General features: G+C 44.2%; 3 protein-coding genes across 6 annotated transcripts; all 3 read left to right on the top strand.

Moving 5' to 3' along the window:
• Nucleotides 1–1,354: 1,354 nt before the first annotated feature.
• On the top strand, nt 1,355–9,236 carry LOC120452709 (neprilysin-4). 3 transcript variants are annotated; one of them, XM_039637073.1, is made up of 5 exons: nt 1,355–1,677; nt 4,686–6,286; nt 6,701–7,709; nt 8,245–8,658; nt 9,022–9,236. In XM_039637073.1, coding segments are annotated over exons 1-4 (2,937 nt in total). In that variant the 5' UTR covers nt 1,355–1,676; the 3' UTR covers nt 8,571–8,658; nt 9,022–9,236. The 3 variants fall into 3 exon arrangements, with proteins under 3 accessions (XP_039493007.1, XP_039493006.1, XP_039493005.1); XM_039637072.2 differs by lacking the exon at nt 1,355–1,677 and having other exon boundaries at nt 4,262–6,286; nt 9,003–9,236; XM_039637071.2 differs by lacking the exon at nt 1,355–1,677 and having other exon boundaries at nt 4,266–6,286.
• A 131-nt stretch (nt 9,237–9,367) lies between these two features.
• LOC120452890 (glutamate receptor ionotropic, kainate 2) lies at nt 9,368–13,233 on the top strand. Its single transcript, XM_039637347.2, has 14 exons — nt 9,368–9,619; nt 9,693–9,853; nt 9,915–10,137; nt 10,196–10,588; nt 10,650–10,813; nt 10,870–11,100; nt 11,169–11,372; nt 11,428–11,512; nt 11,573–11,849; nt 11,909–12,110; nt 12,167–12,392; nt 12,448–12,560; nt 12,640–12,789; nt 12,843–13,233. Exons 1-14 carry the CDS (start codon nt 9,511–9,513, stop codon nt 13,011–13,013), a joined length of 2,709 nt encoding a protein of 902 aa, XP_039493281.1. The 5' UTR covers nt 9,368–9,510; the 3' UTR covers nt 13,014–13,233.
• Nucleotides 13,212–17,154, top strand: LOC120452891 (glutamate receptor ionotropic, kainate 2). Of its 2 annotated transcripts, none has more exons than XM_039637348.2 (13): nt 13,212–13,351; nt 13,648–13,808; nt 14,072–14,288; nt 14,351–14,740; nt 14,803–14,966; nt 15,034–15,264; nt 15,330–15,533; nt 15,586–15,670; nt 15,728–16,004; nt 16,060–16,261; nt 16,318–16,543; nt 16,599–16,861; nt 16,921–17,154. In XM_039637348.2, the coding sequence occupies exons 1-13, from the start codon at nt 13,228–13,230 to the stop codon at nt 17,065–17,067; spliced, it is 2,691 nt and encodes an 896-aa protein (XP_039493282.1). In that variant the 5' UTR covers nt 13,212–13,227; the 3' UTR covers nt 17,068–17,154. The 2 variants fall into 2 exon arrangements, with proteins under 2 accessions (XP_039493282.1, XP_039493283.1); XM_039637349.1 differs by having other exon boundaries at nt 13,254–13,351; nt 13,565–13,808.
• The last annotated feature ends 20 nt before the right edge of the window (nt 17,155–17,174 follow it).

Raw genomic sequence — 17,174 nt, 5'->3', positions numbered from 1 at the left:
TCGCTGTAATGCAGTTTTCGGTTTTCGGCCAACTATTCTGAAACGGAGGCAGATTTATTGTAAATTATCTCGCAGCCCGACAATGATCGATAGTGCAAAATTTATAGTCGCCACAGTCGCATTTTCCCCCATTAATTTTTCGGGTTTTACCAGTCTCAGCGTTTAATAAAATGCCGGCTTTATTTGCCGGCTTTCAGTTTTGGCCAACACGTTGGCCACTGTCAACGCTGACGTTGTGTTTCACAAATAATTATACTAATAAATGAGGCCGCAATGCTGGTGGAAGTGCATTAGTGAAATCGAAATTCGTAAGTGATGGTTATACAATGGCCCAAAATTAATTGGCCCATGCGAATGGTAATGTAATTAAAAAATGTATTGGTTTTCTCACCTCGCCACGAATATTTAATGTGCTAAACTAGGGTCGTAAACAAAAATCTAAATACAAAAATTGCCCATAAAATGTTCACACACGAACAACGCCATCACCTTTTCACTCTCGTTAATTAAATCAAAGTCCTTAATTATTAAATGACCCTCATAAAAGGCACTCCGATAACAATTAAACTATTTATTGCACGAAAAGGGCATCGCTAAGCAAACATGACTAACAATGGCCTATTCAGGTGTGGTCTTAGCCAATCAAATTGTAATTGAAATATTCTTGTCAGCCGACAGCAAACAACGTGAGTCGATAAATCAATGCTCGTGGGCTTTGAATTAATAAAACTACTCGACTGCCAGTTGGAGTTGTCAATCGCGCATTGTGTTTGATGAATTCAATTAGCATTTTTATAATGACACAGATATGAACATGCTTTTTATATGTGTGAACTACCTACATGTCACTTGCAATTATATTCCGAGTAATTAACTTTAACTTTAAGAGAAAATAAAAATTATTTAAAATGTAAATAAAATAGATAATTATATTTTAAGTTTTATGTTTGCTTAATGGCTCAATTGGCAATCAATTACATACATCTCAAGTATACAATTAGTATTATTTTTGCATGTTAAAGGGTACACTACTTATTTTACCCCTTACTTGAAGAGTTAGGTGGTATACTAGACTCGTTGATGAGTTTGTAACTGGTAGTAGTAGACCCTTGAAGTATATATATTCTTGATTTGGACCACTAGCCGAATCGATACCTAAGATGAGAAGTGATCGTGTTTCATTTATCCATGTATCATACAATACGGTTTCCTTTTATTTGGGTTCATATGCTAACGACTCTTCAGGATCATTAAGGGGACCCCCTTTGTTATATACTTTATAGTGTCTGAGTAGGCGTTTTTGCGAAAAATGTCATTGAAATTGTAAAATTAAGCCTCTGCCGATCTCCTGCGCACAAGTGAATGGCCGTGAATCACTTTCATTGATGACGATCGACCAGGAATTAGACCCTTACAGTCGCCACTCACCAGTCAATATCATAATATTCCCTTTGGAAAACAGCAGACAGCTCAGTGGTAAAAGCCCCAGGCGATAACGAGCAGATGGATCACCACCAAGCACGCCGGTAGCAGCGTCGCAGTTCCACGATTTCAATTCAAATCAGTCTTAGAACGACTTCGCAAGCAGCGGCAGTGCTCCATATTCCTCCATTAAAAAGATTCCGCGATCCAGGCATTTGAAGTATTGAAGTGTGGTGCAACCTGAGTGGCCATAAAGTGAGTTGGTTTTACGACACTCCTAGCTTAAGTCCTTTCGACTGCCTTATCCAAACGAAAAGGAAATCCAGGTGGATCCTTGTTCGTGAAGTGTGGGGAAGGAGAAAAAGTGGTTCAATGGAATAGGTAGCCTTAAAGATTTTCTATTCTTGAAATGTAGTCAACGTTTTGGTTGGAATTCCGTGGCTTAGTCAATTTTTATCTTTTTTGTGCAGAGTACTGCTCCTAATGTGTATTTTATTTTCATAGTACTGCTCCTAATGTGTATTTTATTTTCATAGCTCTTGTATTTATTTCTCTATCTCGCATTTATTACAATTTAATTCGTTTTACAATTTGATGCCTATGTTTTACACCATGGCAGTAAAAATGTATTGCAAAACTAGGTAAATGGCTGCTTTAGTTAGATTAAATACTAAATACAGTGTCAATTAAAGGCAAAAACATCAATAGCTTTTCTAGCAAACTATCTATTTAGAAAATTCAAGAAATACACTTGAATAAAATTATGCGTACGAGAATAAGTACATTTATTCAAAACAAATCTAGAAAATGAATGACGTCCAGCCTTCTCCCCTTTGCTTGTCGTCTAATGATTAAGTTAGTTAAGTTAATTAATCTGCCAGTGTCGATAACCCGAGTTCAATAGTCATTACCCCCGAGTCCCGACCGCGTCCAAATGCAATCCGTCGACTATATGCGTAGTACACTCGATCCCCGGGCATATTTATTTTCATCAATTGATTGATTCACGACTCGTTCGTTTACCTCTCGCAAACCTGATGCCGCAATCGAATGTGTGTTTGTGTATCGCAGCATCGCATGTTGGCTCAGTGGGTCATGCGTCGACGGGTTGGTCTTGAACCGCAGATCAAGTGAACACAAAAGCCAATTGAAATTAGAATCCATCCGAGCGTTGGCAAATTGCATAACATTTGCAGTAGGGGCTGCAGGCCATTTCCATTTCCCCCCTTTCGAAAGCCCACACATGTTCCTATACACATGTTGCACATTGCACTGCGGCATTCTGCTGCATATGAGATTGACAAATGGACAACGAGTCGACTAATCTCGGTCATAGTCGCTAATTAAAAGGTTTAAGGCTAAAATTAGCATATGAAGCAATCGCCATTTCCCCCGGCAGCATAAGCACAGATACAGATACAGATTCAGATACACCCTCACCCACTCCCGCACTCACACAGATACACCTGCGTGTTTAGTGTTCATGAGACTGAAATACATGACGTGAACAAAAGCCATACCTCCTGGACCCCCCTGACCCCCCTGGCAATCCCCCGGCCACACACATACACACATATGCAAAGTAAGGTGGCCAGGGGCAGAAGGGGGGTGTTTTAGGCACATTAGATGGCATCGCATGCCAGCAATTACCCGCATAATCTTGTAATACTAACCCGAACCCTCCGCACTCTGAAGGGCCAATTTGGCTTTCGGTTACGCCTCGCAGAGCTTTAATTCCCTTTAAATAGTGGCACACCAGATGACGCGCAGATGGGGATTACACCCCCAAAAACACGTGTGACTGGAGTAGTTAGTGGCGCCCAATGACGCCATCTCTATTACACTTGAATGGTCAGGCCAAAGCGAAATGGTATAGTTATGGGAGCTGTTGACAGCCTCTAAAGGGCGATTTCAACGGGAACGCATCCGTATCTGTACTATCTGCTATATCTGTAATAGCTGTAGTAGCTGTAGTTGTGGTTCTTTGACAGTCGAAAGCTTAGTTCCGATCCAGCGAGTCCACTCGAGTATGGAACCCGTGGCCAGCTGTGCGTCGTCGGAGTGTACAATTATTTTGTGAAATTAAATTAAATTGATTGAATTTAGACGCTCTTCTGGCAGAGGTCAATGCGGAGGTGCTTGGGTTGCAGCTGTGCACGCGAAGAAAATATGAGGTGGATGAAACATTTCCTTATGGAATAATATTATATTAAGTGTTGACTAGCTTTATTTAATTTATTGTGGTTTATGAGAAAATGAGTTTAGTTTACCTACACCTACTATCCCCCAAATCGTGAGGGCAACCATTATTATTAAATGCATAACTATTTGATTTAATAAATAAATATTTACATGCAGAAATACATGCAAATATCAATCAAATATAATATATTTTATAAATATCTAATTTCGATTGTGCCCAAGCGTATCTTGATTTATTTTCTGTGTAGGAATTGCTATAGAGGCGCGTTTGTTATTGCTAGTCCAGTGATAATGACACAAATATTTGAACGATCTGCTTTGTAGTCGTTACTGTTGATTAACTGAGATATAAAGGCGAGTTAATGAAGCGATTGAGGTTAAGGGGTCAAATCAGTGCAGGTATCTGTATCTGTAGGGCAATACCAGATATTTCCTGTCCCAAGATCGGAATAAGTTTTGTTTGAAACTACGATCACCCCAAGCAGAATCCCCCAACCCCCCTGCGGCTGGAGATCCATCGATTGCATGTTCCCAGTTGGTAGTCGCTGATGGCGCTGCGACTGATGTTGCTGCTGCTGATGCGGCTGATGCGGCTGATGTCGCTGGTTGCTAGTTGCTGCTGTCGCCGCTCAATTGCTTGTCGCGCGCCGTGATTGCGCATCCCCGGGCGGCGCTTTCAGTTGGCGATGCGAGCGCGACTCGGCCGCAGTATAGTCTTCGGTCTCCAGCTTCCAGCCTCCGGCATCCGATCTGCAGCTTGGCATTCTCGGTTTGGGTTACGTCCAGTGCGGCTCGGCAAACTGCGTTTCGCGAAAAATTGCGTTTAATTAAAGTATAAAGGCCAGCGAGCTCCTCAATTACGGCTGCTCGTGGGATGAGTCGCCATAGCCAACTGAAGCTAGCGATGCCCTCGGTTCACGGAGCTCCAGCCGCGGCTCCTGGCTCGCCTGTGAATGCTAAAGCCCGGAGCGTAAAGCTCGGACTGGGTGTTAATCAGCGGACAGGTCGGGTGCAGTGGTGTCCCGGTCTGACCTGCTGTAAATTGCTTCTACTTCTTCCAGTGGTAATGCTGCCGCTGACCCTGGTGCTCATCCTGATCATGCGGCTGGACGGGATGCTGGCGGCGCTGCAATTAAACGAGCAGAGGATGCGGAATCTGCAGAACTCTCCAACCGAGGTGCCCTCCTATATGGAGGATTACGAATCCCTTTTACCGGAGGGAAGTACCTACAACAACCTGATCAACGAGGAGTTCATCCTGCCGGCGGGCAAGCGGACCCAACTGCAGATTTTGGCCGCGGAGAGAGCACGTCGCTGCCAACCATATCGCTACGGGAACGGGGAGTCAATGGAGTTGGAGGAGCGCAACACGCTGATGAAGGACTCCCGCACATCCTTCCTGCCACTGGGAATTCCACGCGAGTGCCTCGGCAGCGGCATCGACCTAGACATTAAGCCCTTAGATGAGGAGCTCTACCAGCGGCAGAAGAAGCGCTACCAGGACATAGCTCCCTACTGGCTGGAGATGATCAAAACAAGGGAGCGTCGCGAGGCCGAACGCCAGGCAGAGGAGACCAGTGCCGAGATTAGCGAAGCCACCGCCGCTCTACAGAGTTTTTGGAACGAGGAAGGCACCCGGGAGGGCATTCGCATGACCCAGGCCAAAACCATGAAGCGCTACATGGACAATAAAGTGGATCCCTGCGTGGATTTCTACAAGTACGCCTGCGGCAACTGGGAGCGCCTGCATCCAATACCCAAGGATAAGGCCGGTTTCGATACCTTCGAAATGCTGCGTGAGAGTCTGGACCTGGTGCTACGTAATCTCCTGGAGAAAAATACCCCTGTGCACCCCGCAGCGGAGCCTCGAAAAAGTCCCGTGCGAAATACTCTATTTAAGCTTAATGAGCAGGGCGAGGGTGAGGGCGAAGCTGACCAGCCTGCGGCACTTACTGCGGAACGTCTGCGTCGGCACATTGTCAGCAAGAGGCAGTTGCTCAACCGCGTTCTGGTGCGCTACAAGCGGTATACCAACGGGACGAAGAGGAAACGCCTTATCGAAACCCCACGGGAGAAGACCAAGGAGGAGGAAGCTGCTCCACCTGGTGTCCTGCCGAAGGATAGAGCCAAGGACAAGCCAGATACCGAAGAGCAACTACATGTGCCCACCGATTTCCTAAAGCCCCAGCACGATGCCCAGCTAAAAGCGAAGAATTTGTACCGGTCATGCGTGAACAGTGCGGTGCTGGCCAAGCGAGGATTGGAACCGCTGCACACGCTCATCCGGGAACTGGGCGGCTGGCCAGTCTTGGAGTCCCAATGGAGCGACTCCCACTTTAACTGGCAGGTGCTGGCCGCCACCCTAAGACGTTACAACAATGACATCCTCATCGTCCAGTGGGTGGGGGCGGACATCAAGAACTCCGAGGAGAACATCGTTCAATTTGACCAGACGGGTCTGGGCCTGCCCACCAGGGAGTACTTCCTCCAGCCGAGCAACGCCAAGTACCTGCAGGCCTACCAACGCTACATGGCCGAGGTGATGCACAAAATGGGTGCCTCCAAGGCGGACGCCCAGCGGGTGGCCAGCGAGCTGGTGGCGTTCGAGACGCAGCTGGCCGGGATTACGGCTCCAGCGGAGCAACGACTCAATGTCACCAAGGTGAGTGGCTCCAAAGACCTTTATTTTATAATTGCAAGAACTTATCTAAGTGCTGTTGAAGGGATCCATATACGAATTCGCCCTATAGAACTTTTGAAATTCAAAACACCGTAGATATAGGGCCTCAGAACATATCTTTGGTGTTGGAGATAGAACCCTTTAAATTATGTGAATTTGAATACATTTATATTCTGAGCAATGCAAAATTAAAGCCACATCTTTGTCAAGTTTGTATCATGTTCCAAAAAGTACCATCCTAACTAACTAGCAATCGTACTCTTTTAATGTTTTTGGCAAATGCAGTATGCAACACTTATCATTTTTAATTTAAGCAAGAAATCAAAGGGGTTTATGTGAATCCTTTTTGTTTAGAATACCTACAAGACTTAATTCATATCTTCATATTCCGCCCAGCTCTACAAACGCATGACACTGGACCAACTAGAGGCAGTGGTTCCAGAAATCAAGTGGCGAGCTTACCTGCAAAGTCTTCAAGACCGCGAGGTTCTGGGCTCCGAGGAAGTGGTCATCTACGCGGTGGAGTACATGAGCAAGCTGGTAACTCTTATGGAAGAAACGGACACCCGAACGGTAGCCAATTACATGATGTGGCGCTTTGTGCGGCACAGGATCAACAACGTAGACGATCGCTTTGATGACATCAAACAGAGTTTCTACCACGCACTCTTTGGCCGCGAGGAGAGTCCGCAGCGATGGAAGGTGTGCATCGCGCAGGTGAACACCAACATGGGCATGGCAGTGGGTTCCATGTTCGTGAGTCGCTACTTCGACAACAACAGCAAGCGGGACACCTTGCGGATGACCCACGATCTGCAGCAGGCCTTCCGGGATATCCTTAAAACCACAGATTGGCTGGACTCCACCACAAAGCAGTTGGCGGAGGAAAAGGTCAACGCCATGTCTCTGAAGATCGGCTATCCGGACTTCATTCTCAATCCGGGTGAGCTGAATAGCAAGTACGCGGGCATAGAAATCCATCCGGAAAAGTATTTTGAAAACACGTTGAATGTTCTGCTTCATACGGCCAAAACGGAGCAGGCCAAGCTCCACGAAAGGGTCAACAAGACCAACTGGCAGACAGCTCCAGCCATCGTCAATGCGTATTACAGCCGCAACAAGAACCAGATTATGTTCCCCGCCGGCATCTTGCAGCCTCCCTTCTACCACCGTCACTTCCCCAAGTCGCTGAACTTTGGCGGCATCGGTGTAGTCATTGGCCACGAGCTGACCCACGGATTCGACGACAAGGGCAGGCTCTTCGACCGGAACGGCAATATCCACAAGTGGTGGACGGACTCCTCGATTCGGGGCTTCGACGAGCGAGCCCGCTGCATTATCGCCCAATACAGCAACTATACTGTCGAGGAGGTGGGCATCGTCCTAAATGGAGAGAGTACGCAGGGTAAGTCGATCTGATTAAAAATTCTAAATATGGTGCTGTTTATTATAAGATTAAAGAGTACTTTACGGACACTAAAATCTTTCAAAAAATGATTACTAGTAGTATTCAAGTTAAAAAGTTTGTAACAGGGAGAATAAAGCTTTTCCGACTTTATAAAGTATATATATTCTGAATCAGAATCATTATTCGACTCGATCTGGCCATGTCCGTCTGTTCGTCCATATGAGCGTCAAGATCTCAATAATTATACAAATTTAAAAAACTTTGATTTTGTTTCGTTTTTCTATTTGTTTGGCCAATTTCTATCTATAAACCAAACAAAATATTCAAACTTCTTGTTCGCACTCAAGCTGAGTAACGGGTATATGATAGTCGGGAATAGTTGACTATAGCGTTCTTCCTTGTTTTATTTTTATGAATTGATTGTAAACATGCTTATATTAGTATTGGGTTATGATACAATTTCCCACAACATTTTCAAAACATTTTACCATTTTATGAGTATTTATTAATGATTTCTAATAATTTACTTCAGGTGAGAATATCGCGGACAACGGAGGCCTGAGGCAGGCCTTCCACGCGTACCAGCGCTGGCTGAAAGAGCATCCCAGGGAGGTGACTGACGAGATCCTGCCAGGATTGAACATGACAGGACCGCAGCTGTTCTTCCTTAACTTTGGTCAGGTTTGGTGCGGAGCGATGCGGCCAGAGGCCATCCGGAACAAGCTGAACACGGCCATCCACAGTCCGGGTCGTTTCCGGGTTATTGGGACGCTCTCGAACTCCGTTGACTTTGCGCGGGAGTTCAATTGTCCTCTGGGATCACCGATGAATCCTCACAAGAAATGCAGCGTTTGGTAGTCGGAGGAAATCAAAGCAATAGCCCAAGAGTATTAAATGTGACGTATGCCACGCATTCCTAGGCCAAAGACCGAAGGCAAGCCATGTGGTGAGTACCCGGAAGACAGTGGGACCTCCATGTCAGGGCTCTAATTGCGCTCCACTTTGGGCGCCACTTAACGGAGAAAGTGGTGGTGTCTGGCACATCTTCCTTGTGGCTCGTTACCCATTTACCCCTAGCTGTTGTGCCAACAACGGCATCACACTTCAATTGGGGCGCATACACTTAATTAATGGTGATTTATGCCCAGCAGTTGGCTCAGTTTTTTGCCCGGGGGAGCAACTTCTCCAATTGTCTTTCCAATCAAACTGCAATTGATGCGAGCCACTTGGAATGCTTATGGGGTTGGAGTATCACTACTCTATATAGAGCTATTAATACGATCCGTTAAGATTTTCCTCTCCATTTCAGGGATGAAGGGACGGAACACCCATCTGGTCATTCCTGGAGACTCGCCTTGGGTTTATGGCTTCCCCATCACAACAAAGATAATGTGCCAAAAATTAACTTGCAATCTATATATTTTTCTAAGCCCTTAACTATTTATACTTGTAACTTGCAATAGTTTAGTTTATGATGCAATTTATGTTTGTGATAATTCTAATTAAATGTATATTATCAATAAATGGTGACTTTTAATTTAATGCAAATTATTCAACACTGGGAGCTTTCAAGTTCAAAAAGAATATTTTGAAAAACTTTCGAGTGGAATTCTTAAAGCAATTATGAGTGGCTATTCAGTTGGGAACGTGCGCTCAGCGACTAAGGAACTTCAAAGATATCGCGCTAGTGGGTGATCCAAAAATATACGTATATATTTAGATATACCCATTGTTAATAACCAGAAATACAGCGGAGGGAGATGAAAAACTCTAAATCCAAACTTCAATAATTGAGGCGATGCATTTCTGTTGGATTTCTCTTATTATTCTCAGCCTTAATAAAGTGCAGGCACAGTTTTATGGGGGTAATGCATACGAAGCATTCAGTGGTCAATCCATTCGCCTAGGTGAGTGAAATATATTGAAGTGCTCGAGTGGTTTGCTTTCCACTTTTAGACTCAAAATAATTCATATATATAGGCCTTATCACCGACGACGCCACCGATAGAATCCGGCAGACTTTCGAACACTCCATATCGGTGGTAAACAATGAACTGGGTGTTCCTTTGGTTGGGGAATCCGAGCAGGTGGACTACGGCAACTCCATCCAGGCATTTTCCCAACTTTGTAGGCTAATGCAGGTGAGCTACTTGCAGTGCGAAACAAGAGGAATTCCCTTGATTAACCTTTCTCGAGTTCCAGAGTGGAGTGGGAGCCGTCTTTGGACCAGCTGCCAGGCACACAGCCTCCCATCTTTTGAATGCCTGTGACTCGAAGGACATACCCTTCATATACCCGCATCTCTCCTGGGGATCCAATCCGGATGGTTTCAATCTGCATCCCAGTCCGGAGGATATCGCCAATGCGCTCTACGACATTGTAAATCAGTTCGAATGGTCCCGCTTTATATTCTGCTATGAATCCGGTTGGTGCTCCTAAGAATCCGCCTTGACTCCTAACTAATTATTGGTTCTGAACTAAAGCTGAGTACCTGAACATTTTGGATCACCTTATGACCCGATACGGCACCAAAGGACCTGTCATCAAAGTGATGCGCTACGATCTTAACTTGAATGGCAATTACAAATCGGTGCTCAGACGCATCAGGAAGTCGGAGGACAGTCGCATCGTGGTCGTGGGCTCAACAGGCGGCGTGGCGGAGCTACTGCGTCAAGCCCAACAGGTGGGCATCATGAACGAGGACTACACATACATCATTGGAAACCTTAACCTGCACACCTTTGACCTGGAGGAGTACAAGTACAGTGAGGCCAACATCACAGGTATACGAATGTTCTCACCTGATCAGGAGGAAGTGCGAGATCTGATGGAAAAGCTGCACCAAGAACTGGGGGAGAGTGAACCCGTAAATAGTGGTATTACATTGTAATTTTATGTAGATCATATGAAGCTATTTTCTGCAAAATTCTCTTTGAGGTTCTACATTCATCACCATGGACATGGCTCTTACCTATGATGCGGTACGTGTGATTGCGGAGACAACAAAACATCTGCCCTACCAACCTCAGATGCTAAACTGCTCCGAGCGCCACGACAATGTTCAACCCGATGGTTCCACTTTCAGGAACTACATGAGATCGGTTAGTAAGCCTTAGCAATCATTAATCCAATTGCTAAATTTTTATAACTCATACAGTTGGAGATTAAAGAGAAAACCATCACAGGCCGCATATATTTCGAGGGAAATAAGCGCAAGGGTTTCACCTTCGACGTCATCGAACTGCAAACCAGTGGGTTGGTCAAGGTTGGCACTTGGGAGGAGGGCATGGATTTTGAGTTCCAGCGGGCTCCCAAAGCTGTCAACTTCAATGACATTGACGATGGTTCTCTGGTCAACAAAACCTTCGTCGTTCTTATATCCGTGGCGGTACACTATAATTATTTTCATAGCTTTCTAGTTGTTTAAGATTTAACCGTCGGGAATTTAAATTACAGACCATGCCGTACGCCAGTCTGGTGGAAAGCATTGACACTCTAACAGGCAACAATCAGTACCAGGGCTATGGAGTGGATCTAATCAAAGAGTTGGCCGACAAGCTGGGCTTCAACTTTACCTTCCGCGATGGTGGCAATGACTATGGCTCCTTTAATAAGTCCACGAATTCCACATCAGGAATGCTTAAGGAAATTGTGGAAGGGGTAAGTATCAAATTGAATCAAATAATTACGGATCGAAAATGAAATTTAATAACAGAGAGCTGATTTGGCTATCACCGATCTTACCATAACATCGGAGCGAGAGGAAGTTATCGATTTTTCCATACCATTCATGAATTTGGGTGAGGCTTTTAAGTGGGAGTGCTAATTCCTTGTTCTGACTATACGATTTTGATTGCCAGGTATAGCCATTTTGTATGTAAAACCTCAGAAGGCCCCACCCGCTCTTTTTTCGTTCATGGACCCATTTTCTTCGGAGGTGTGGCTCTACTTGGGCATTGCCTATCTGGGCGTATCGCTCTGCTTCTTTATTATAGGCCGACTTTCGCCCATCGAGTGGGATAATCCCTATCCATGTATTGAAGAGCCTGAAGAGCTGGAAAACCAATTTACTATCAATAACTCCCTTTGGTTCACCACCGGAGCTTTACTGCAGCAAGGTTCTGAAATTGCACCCAAGTAAGAGTGACCATTGATGATTGCTGAAAGTATCTTTATAATCATATATATTTTTATAGAGCTCTCAGCACACGTACAATATCTGCGATTTGGTGGTTTTTCACCTTGATTATGGTGTCTTCCTACACCGCAAATTTGGCTGCCTTCTTGACCATCGAGAATCCCACTAGTCCTATCAACAGTGTTAAAGATTTGGCCGATAACAAGGACGACGTTCAGTATGGAGCTAAACGTACAGGATCTACGCGAAATTTCTTTTCGGTAAGCTAGGTAATAAAGTTAGGGTCGACGTTATATAATATTTATTTTATACAAAGACGTCAGAGGAACCCATCTATATCAAAATGAACGAGTACTTGAACGCTCATCCGGAGATGCTGATGGAAAACAATCAGCAAGGCGTGGACAAGGTGAAGGCGGGCACCAAGTACGCTTTCCTCATGGAATCCACCTCCATTGAGTTTAACACGGTTAGGGAGTGCAACCTGACAAAGGTGGGAGATCCGCTGGATGAGAAGGGCTACGGCATAGCGATGGTGAAAAGTGGGTATTATAAACAATGATCCTTCTGATCTGGCGTACTAAATACCTCCGACAGATTGGCCCTATCGCGATAAGTTCAATAAGGCTTTGCTGGAGCTGCAGGAACAAGGTGTCTTGGCCAGGTTGAAGAATAAATGGTGGAATGAAGTTGGAGCCGGTGTATGCAGTGTATGTGAATTGTGGGCAGTGGGCTGTGGACTGTGGACTGTGGACTGTTATTAATCCCATAATAAAACTTTTGTTGCAGGCAAAGAGCAATAATAATGGGCCTTCCGAATTGGGCGTTGACAATCTGAGTGGCATCTACGTTGTCTTGATCATCGGATCCATAATTTCCATGATTATCTCCATTCTATGCTGGTGCTTCTTTGTCTACAAGAAAGCTAAGAACTTTGCGGTGCAGTACATTTTACCTTCCAAAAAGCGTTAAATAATAAAATTTATTTTCAGGTACCGTTTTGCGATGCCTTGGCTGAGGAATTTAAAATTGTCATTCGCTTTTCGGAGAATGAAAGACCCCTAAAAAGTGCCCAATCCATATACTCTCGTAGCCGGAATTCATCTCAGTCCATAGAGTCCCTTAAAACTGATTCTGAGGAAAATATGCCGGTTGAGGATTAAAATTGAGATATTTCGTGATTAATATTCTCTCCAAAGTTTCGGAAAAGCTCTCGATAATTTCACTCAAAACGTTTTCCAAATTGACATGTTGAAAGCAAAAGTCAGTTTTCGTTTTTCACTCGCAGTGTTTAGTTCGGGAAACAAGAATTTATTTCACTGAATGACAAATATATGTATATATAAATTCATATGTTGAAAATAAAAACCATATAAAATGTTTTGCAACCATTTTATAATTTTGTGGAGCATTATTAGCATTAAAATTTCAGTTAACAGGGCTCAGTATGAAAACTTTGGCGGATTCGATAACATCCAAAGTTTGGGAAGTGTCCCCATCGGTAAGTAATTTCGAGAAGACGCCCCAAAATAACTCATTTGAAAAATGTGTGTCGCATGAGTTTTTTGGTCGTGCAGTTCCAAACAAACTGTTTTCAACGCGCGATTTATTTTTAATTTCTCATAAAGAGAACACGCTGTTCGTTCCATCAACGCTGAAAGCTCGTAAAAACTGTTTTAGTATTTGTTTGTTTATTTGGGTTTTCCGACTGAAGGGGACGGTCAAGTTGTTGTTTATAAACAAACCGGCAAAAGAGAAATGGCCAAAAGTGGATGAGAGAGACTTTCTCGGTTTCAGGTCTGCTCACCGACCAGAACACGGATCAGATGAACATAGTCTTCGACCATGCCATCGATGTCGCCAACCAGGAGGTGGGCACCACCTTGACTGCCCTCAAGGAGGAGGTTAACTACGGGGATGCGTACCAGAGCTACGGAAGGCTGTGCAGGATGTTGGAGGTAAGTATTGACTAAATCTTTGTGTTAATATGCGTATGTCGATTAGGGTTGGCACAATCTTAGCTAATTAATGATTTTATCAGCAAACAGTAATGTTCCTCGACTATTCCATAAATTATAATGGGAATGCAATGGAGACAAGTTCGAATTTTACAACGAATTCTCCTGTCTTTTATAACTTGCTGTTTGTAAATAAACAACTATATACTCGTATATATGTATATATGTATATACTATATAATATGTTTTTTATTACTTCTTAGACAGGCATCGCTGGAGTGTTTGGACCCTCGTCGCGGCACACTGCCGTCCACCTGATGTCCATATGCGACGCCATGGACATACCCCACATCTACTCCTACATGAGCGAGAACGCGGAGGGATTTAATCTGCACCCGCATCCGACTGACCTGGCCAAAGCTCTGTACAGCCTAATCACGGAGTTCAATTGGACCCGCTTCATTTTCCTCTACGAGTCGGGTGAGCTGTCTATGTATTTCATCATAAAAGATTTTCATAAAAGAATCCCAAATGACTTGCAGCCGAGTACCTAAACATTTTGAACGAGCTAACCACGATGTTAGGAAAGAGTGGAACTGTGATCACGGTGCTGCGATACGACATGCAGTTGAATGGCAATTACAAACAGGTCCTTCGACGGGTTCGAAAGTCCGTGGATAATCGAATTGTGGTCGTGGGCTCCAGTGAAACGATGCCAGAGTTCCTAAACCAGGCGCAACAAGTGGGCATCATCAACGAGGATTACAAGTACATAATCGGTAACCTGGACTTTCACTCTTTCGATTTGGAGGAGTACAAGTACAGTGAGGCCAATATAACAGGTCTGCGCCTATTTTCTCCTGAAAAAATGGCCGTCAAGGAACTGCTCATTAAGTTGGGTTACCCCACCGATCAGGATGAGTTCAGGAATGGTAATCAATATTTGGTATGCTTTAAATTTCAAGTAACAAAGTAATTTGTTTGTTTCTGTAAGGTTCTTGTCCCATAACCGTGGAAATGGCCCTAACCTACGATGCCGTCCAGTTGTTTGCACAGACCCTAAGGAACCTTCCCTTCAAGCCGGTGCCCCAAAATTGCTCGCAAAGAACAGAAAGCGTCCGAGATGATGGTTCCTCCTTCAAGAATTATATGCGAACTGTAAATAGGAAAAATAAATAGGAAAAAATCCCTTAAAACTCACTCCATTTACTTTTGATCGTTACAGCTGCGCCTCACGGATCGTCTGCTTACGGGACCCATCTACTTCGAAGGAAACGTCCGCAAGGGGTACCACCTGGATATCATCGAACTGCAACCGTCGGGAATCGTCAAGGTGGGCACATGGGACGAGGAACGGCAGTATAGACCACAGCGACTGGCACCCACCACTGCCCAATTCGATATCGTTGACAATTCGCTGGCCAATAAGACCTTTATTATCTTGCTCTCGGTACCGGTAGGTGGCAGTACGATTCAAGCCACATTAATCACCTTAAAACATGCTGAAATACAACATTACAGAACAAACCATATGCCCAACTGGTGGAGACCTACAAGCAGCTAGAGGGTAACAGCCAGTATGAGGGATACGGTGTCGATCTAATCAAGGAACTGGCCGATAAGCTGGGCTTCAATTTTACATTCGTAAACGGCGGCAATGATTATGGATCGTACAACAAATCCACAAATGAATCCACGGGCATGCTGAGGGAGATAATGACTGGGGTTCGAGATTCTTTTAATCTTTTAACCCGGTAATAAGCAAATATTTTTACAGCGAGCTGACCTGGCTATCACGGATTTGACCATTACTTCTGAGCGTGAACAGGCTTTAGACTTTACCATACCCTTCATGAATCTGGGCATGTCACATATTAGCTCACTTAAAATAAGTCATATAATACATACATACATTTCAGGCATTGCAATTCTCTATTTGAAGCCCCAGAAAGCCAAACCTGAGCTCTTTACCTTCATGGACCCTTTTTCGGAGGAAGTCTGGTGGTTCCTAGGTTTTTCCTTTTTGGGCGTTTCCTTGAGTTTCTTCATATTGGGCCGTCTGTCGCCAAGCGAATGGGATAACCCGTATCCTTGTATTGAGGAGCCAGAAGAATTAGAAAACCAGTTTACAATAGGCAACTCGATTTGGTTTACAACTGGAGCTCTGCTTCAGCAGGGTTCTGAAATTGGTCCTAAGTATGAAAATTATCCCGAACATAGAAAGTTATATATTTATGTATATCTTCTTTAGAGCTTTATCCACTCGAACTGTAGCCAGTTTCTGGTGGTTCTTTACCCTGATTGTCGTCTCTTCTTACACCGCCAATTTGGCTGCCTTTTTGACCATTGAAAAACCGCAAAGTTTAATCAACAGCGTAGACGATCTGGCAGATAACAAGGATGGTGTGGTTTACGGCGCAAAGAAAACTGGATCCACCAGAAACTTCTTTATGGTAATCTCGAAATTATTTTATTTTAACGGGCTACAATGAAAATATAAACTCCATAGACCTCCGCGGAAGAACGATATAAGAAGATGAATAAATTCATGTCCGACAATCCTCAATATCTCACCGAAGACAACATGGAGGGAGTAAATCGAGTTAAGACCAATACCCACTATGCGTTTCTGATGGAATCCACTTCCATTGAGTATAATACCAAGCGTGAGTGCAATCTTAAAAAGATTGGAGATGCATTGGATGAGAAAGGCTATGGAATAGCCATGAGGAAGGGTAAGTAATGTATCTTCAGAATATTACATTTAACTCTATATCTTGAAAATATTAGATTGGCCGCACCGCGGTAAGTTCAATAATGCCCTCCTGGAACTGCAGGAACAGGGAGTGCTGGAGAAAATGAAGAACAAGTGGTGGAACGAGGTGGGCACCGGAATTTGCGCCACCAAAGAGGATGCTCCTGATGCGACACCTTTGGATATGAATAACCTGGAGGGAGTTTTCTTCGTACTCCTCGTCGGAAGTTGCTGCGCCTTGCTTTACGGGATTATCAGCTGGGTTTTGTTTGTGATGAAGAAAGCTCATCACTATCGAGTGGGTTGACATCTTCCGCATGGTAGGCAACCGTAATTATTTGCTTTAATTTGTTACAGGTTCCGTTGCGCGACGCTCTCAAGGAGGAATTCCAGTTCGTTATTGATTTCAATAATTATGTTCGGGTATTGAAAAACTCCGCTTCCATCTACTCGCGCAGTCGTCAGTCCTCGATGTCAGTAGCTTCAGTGGCCCAATCGCAGTAGAAAGAAATCACTTTCACTCGTCGAATGCCGGTTGGAAAATATTTGTTTTTTCGCATGCATAATATATAATGTATGTATATAATGTTTTACATATAACCTGAATTTAA

Source organism: Drosophila santomea, chromosome 3R (genome assembly GCF_016746245.2).
Source record: "Drosophila santomea strain STO CAGO 1482 chromosome 3R, Prin_Dsan_1.1, whole genome shotgun sequence".
Classification (NCBI taxonomy): Eukaryota; Metazoa; Arthropoda; class Insecta; order Diptera; family Drosophilidae; genus Drosophila; species Drosophila santomea.
Note: the sequence above shows the minus strand (reverse complement) of the source record. Positions and strands in the feature narration are given on the sequence as shown.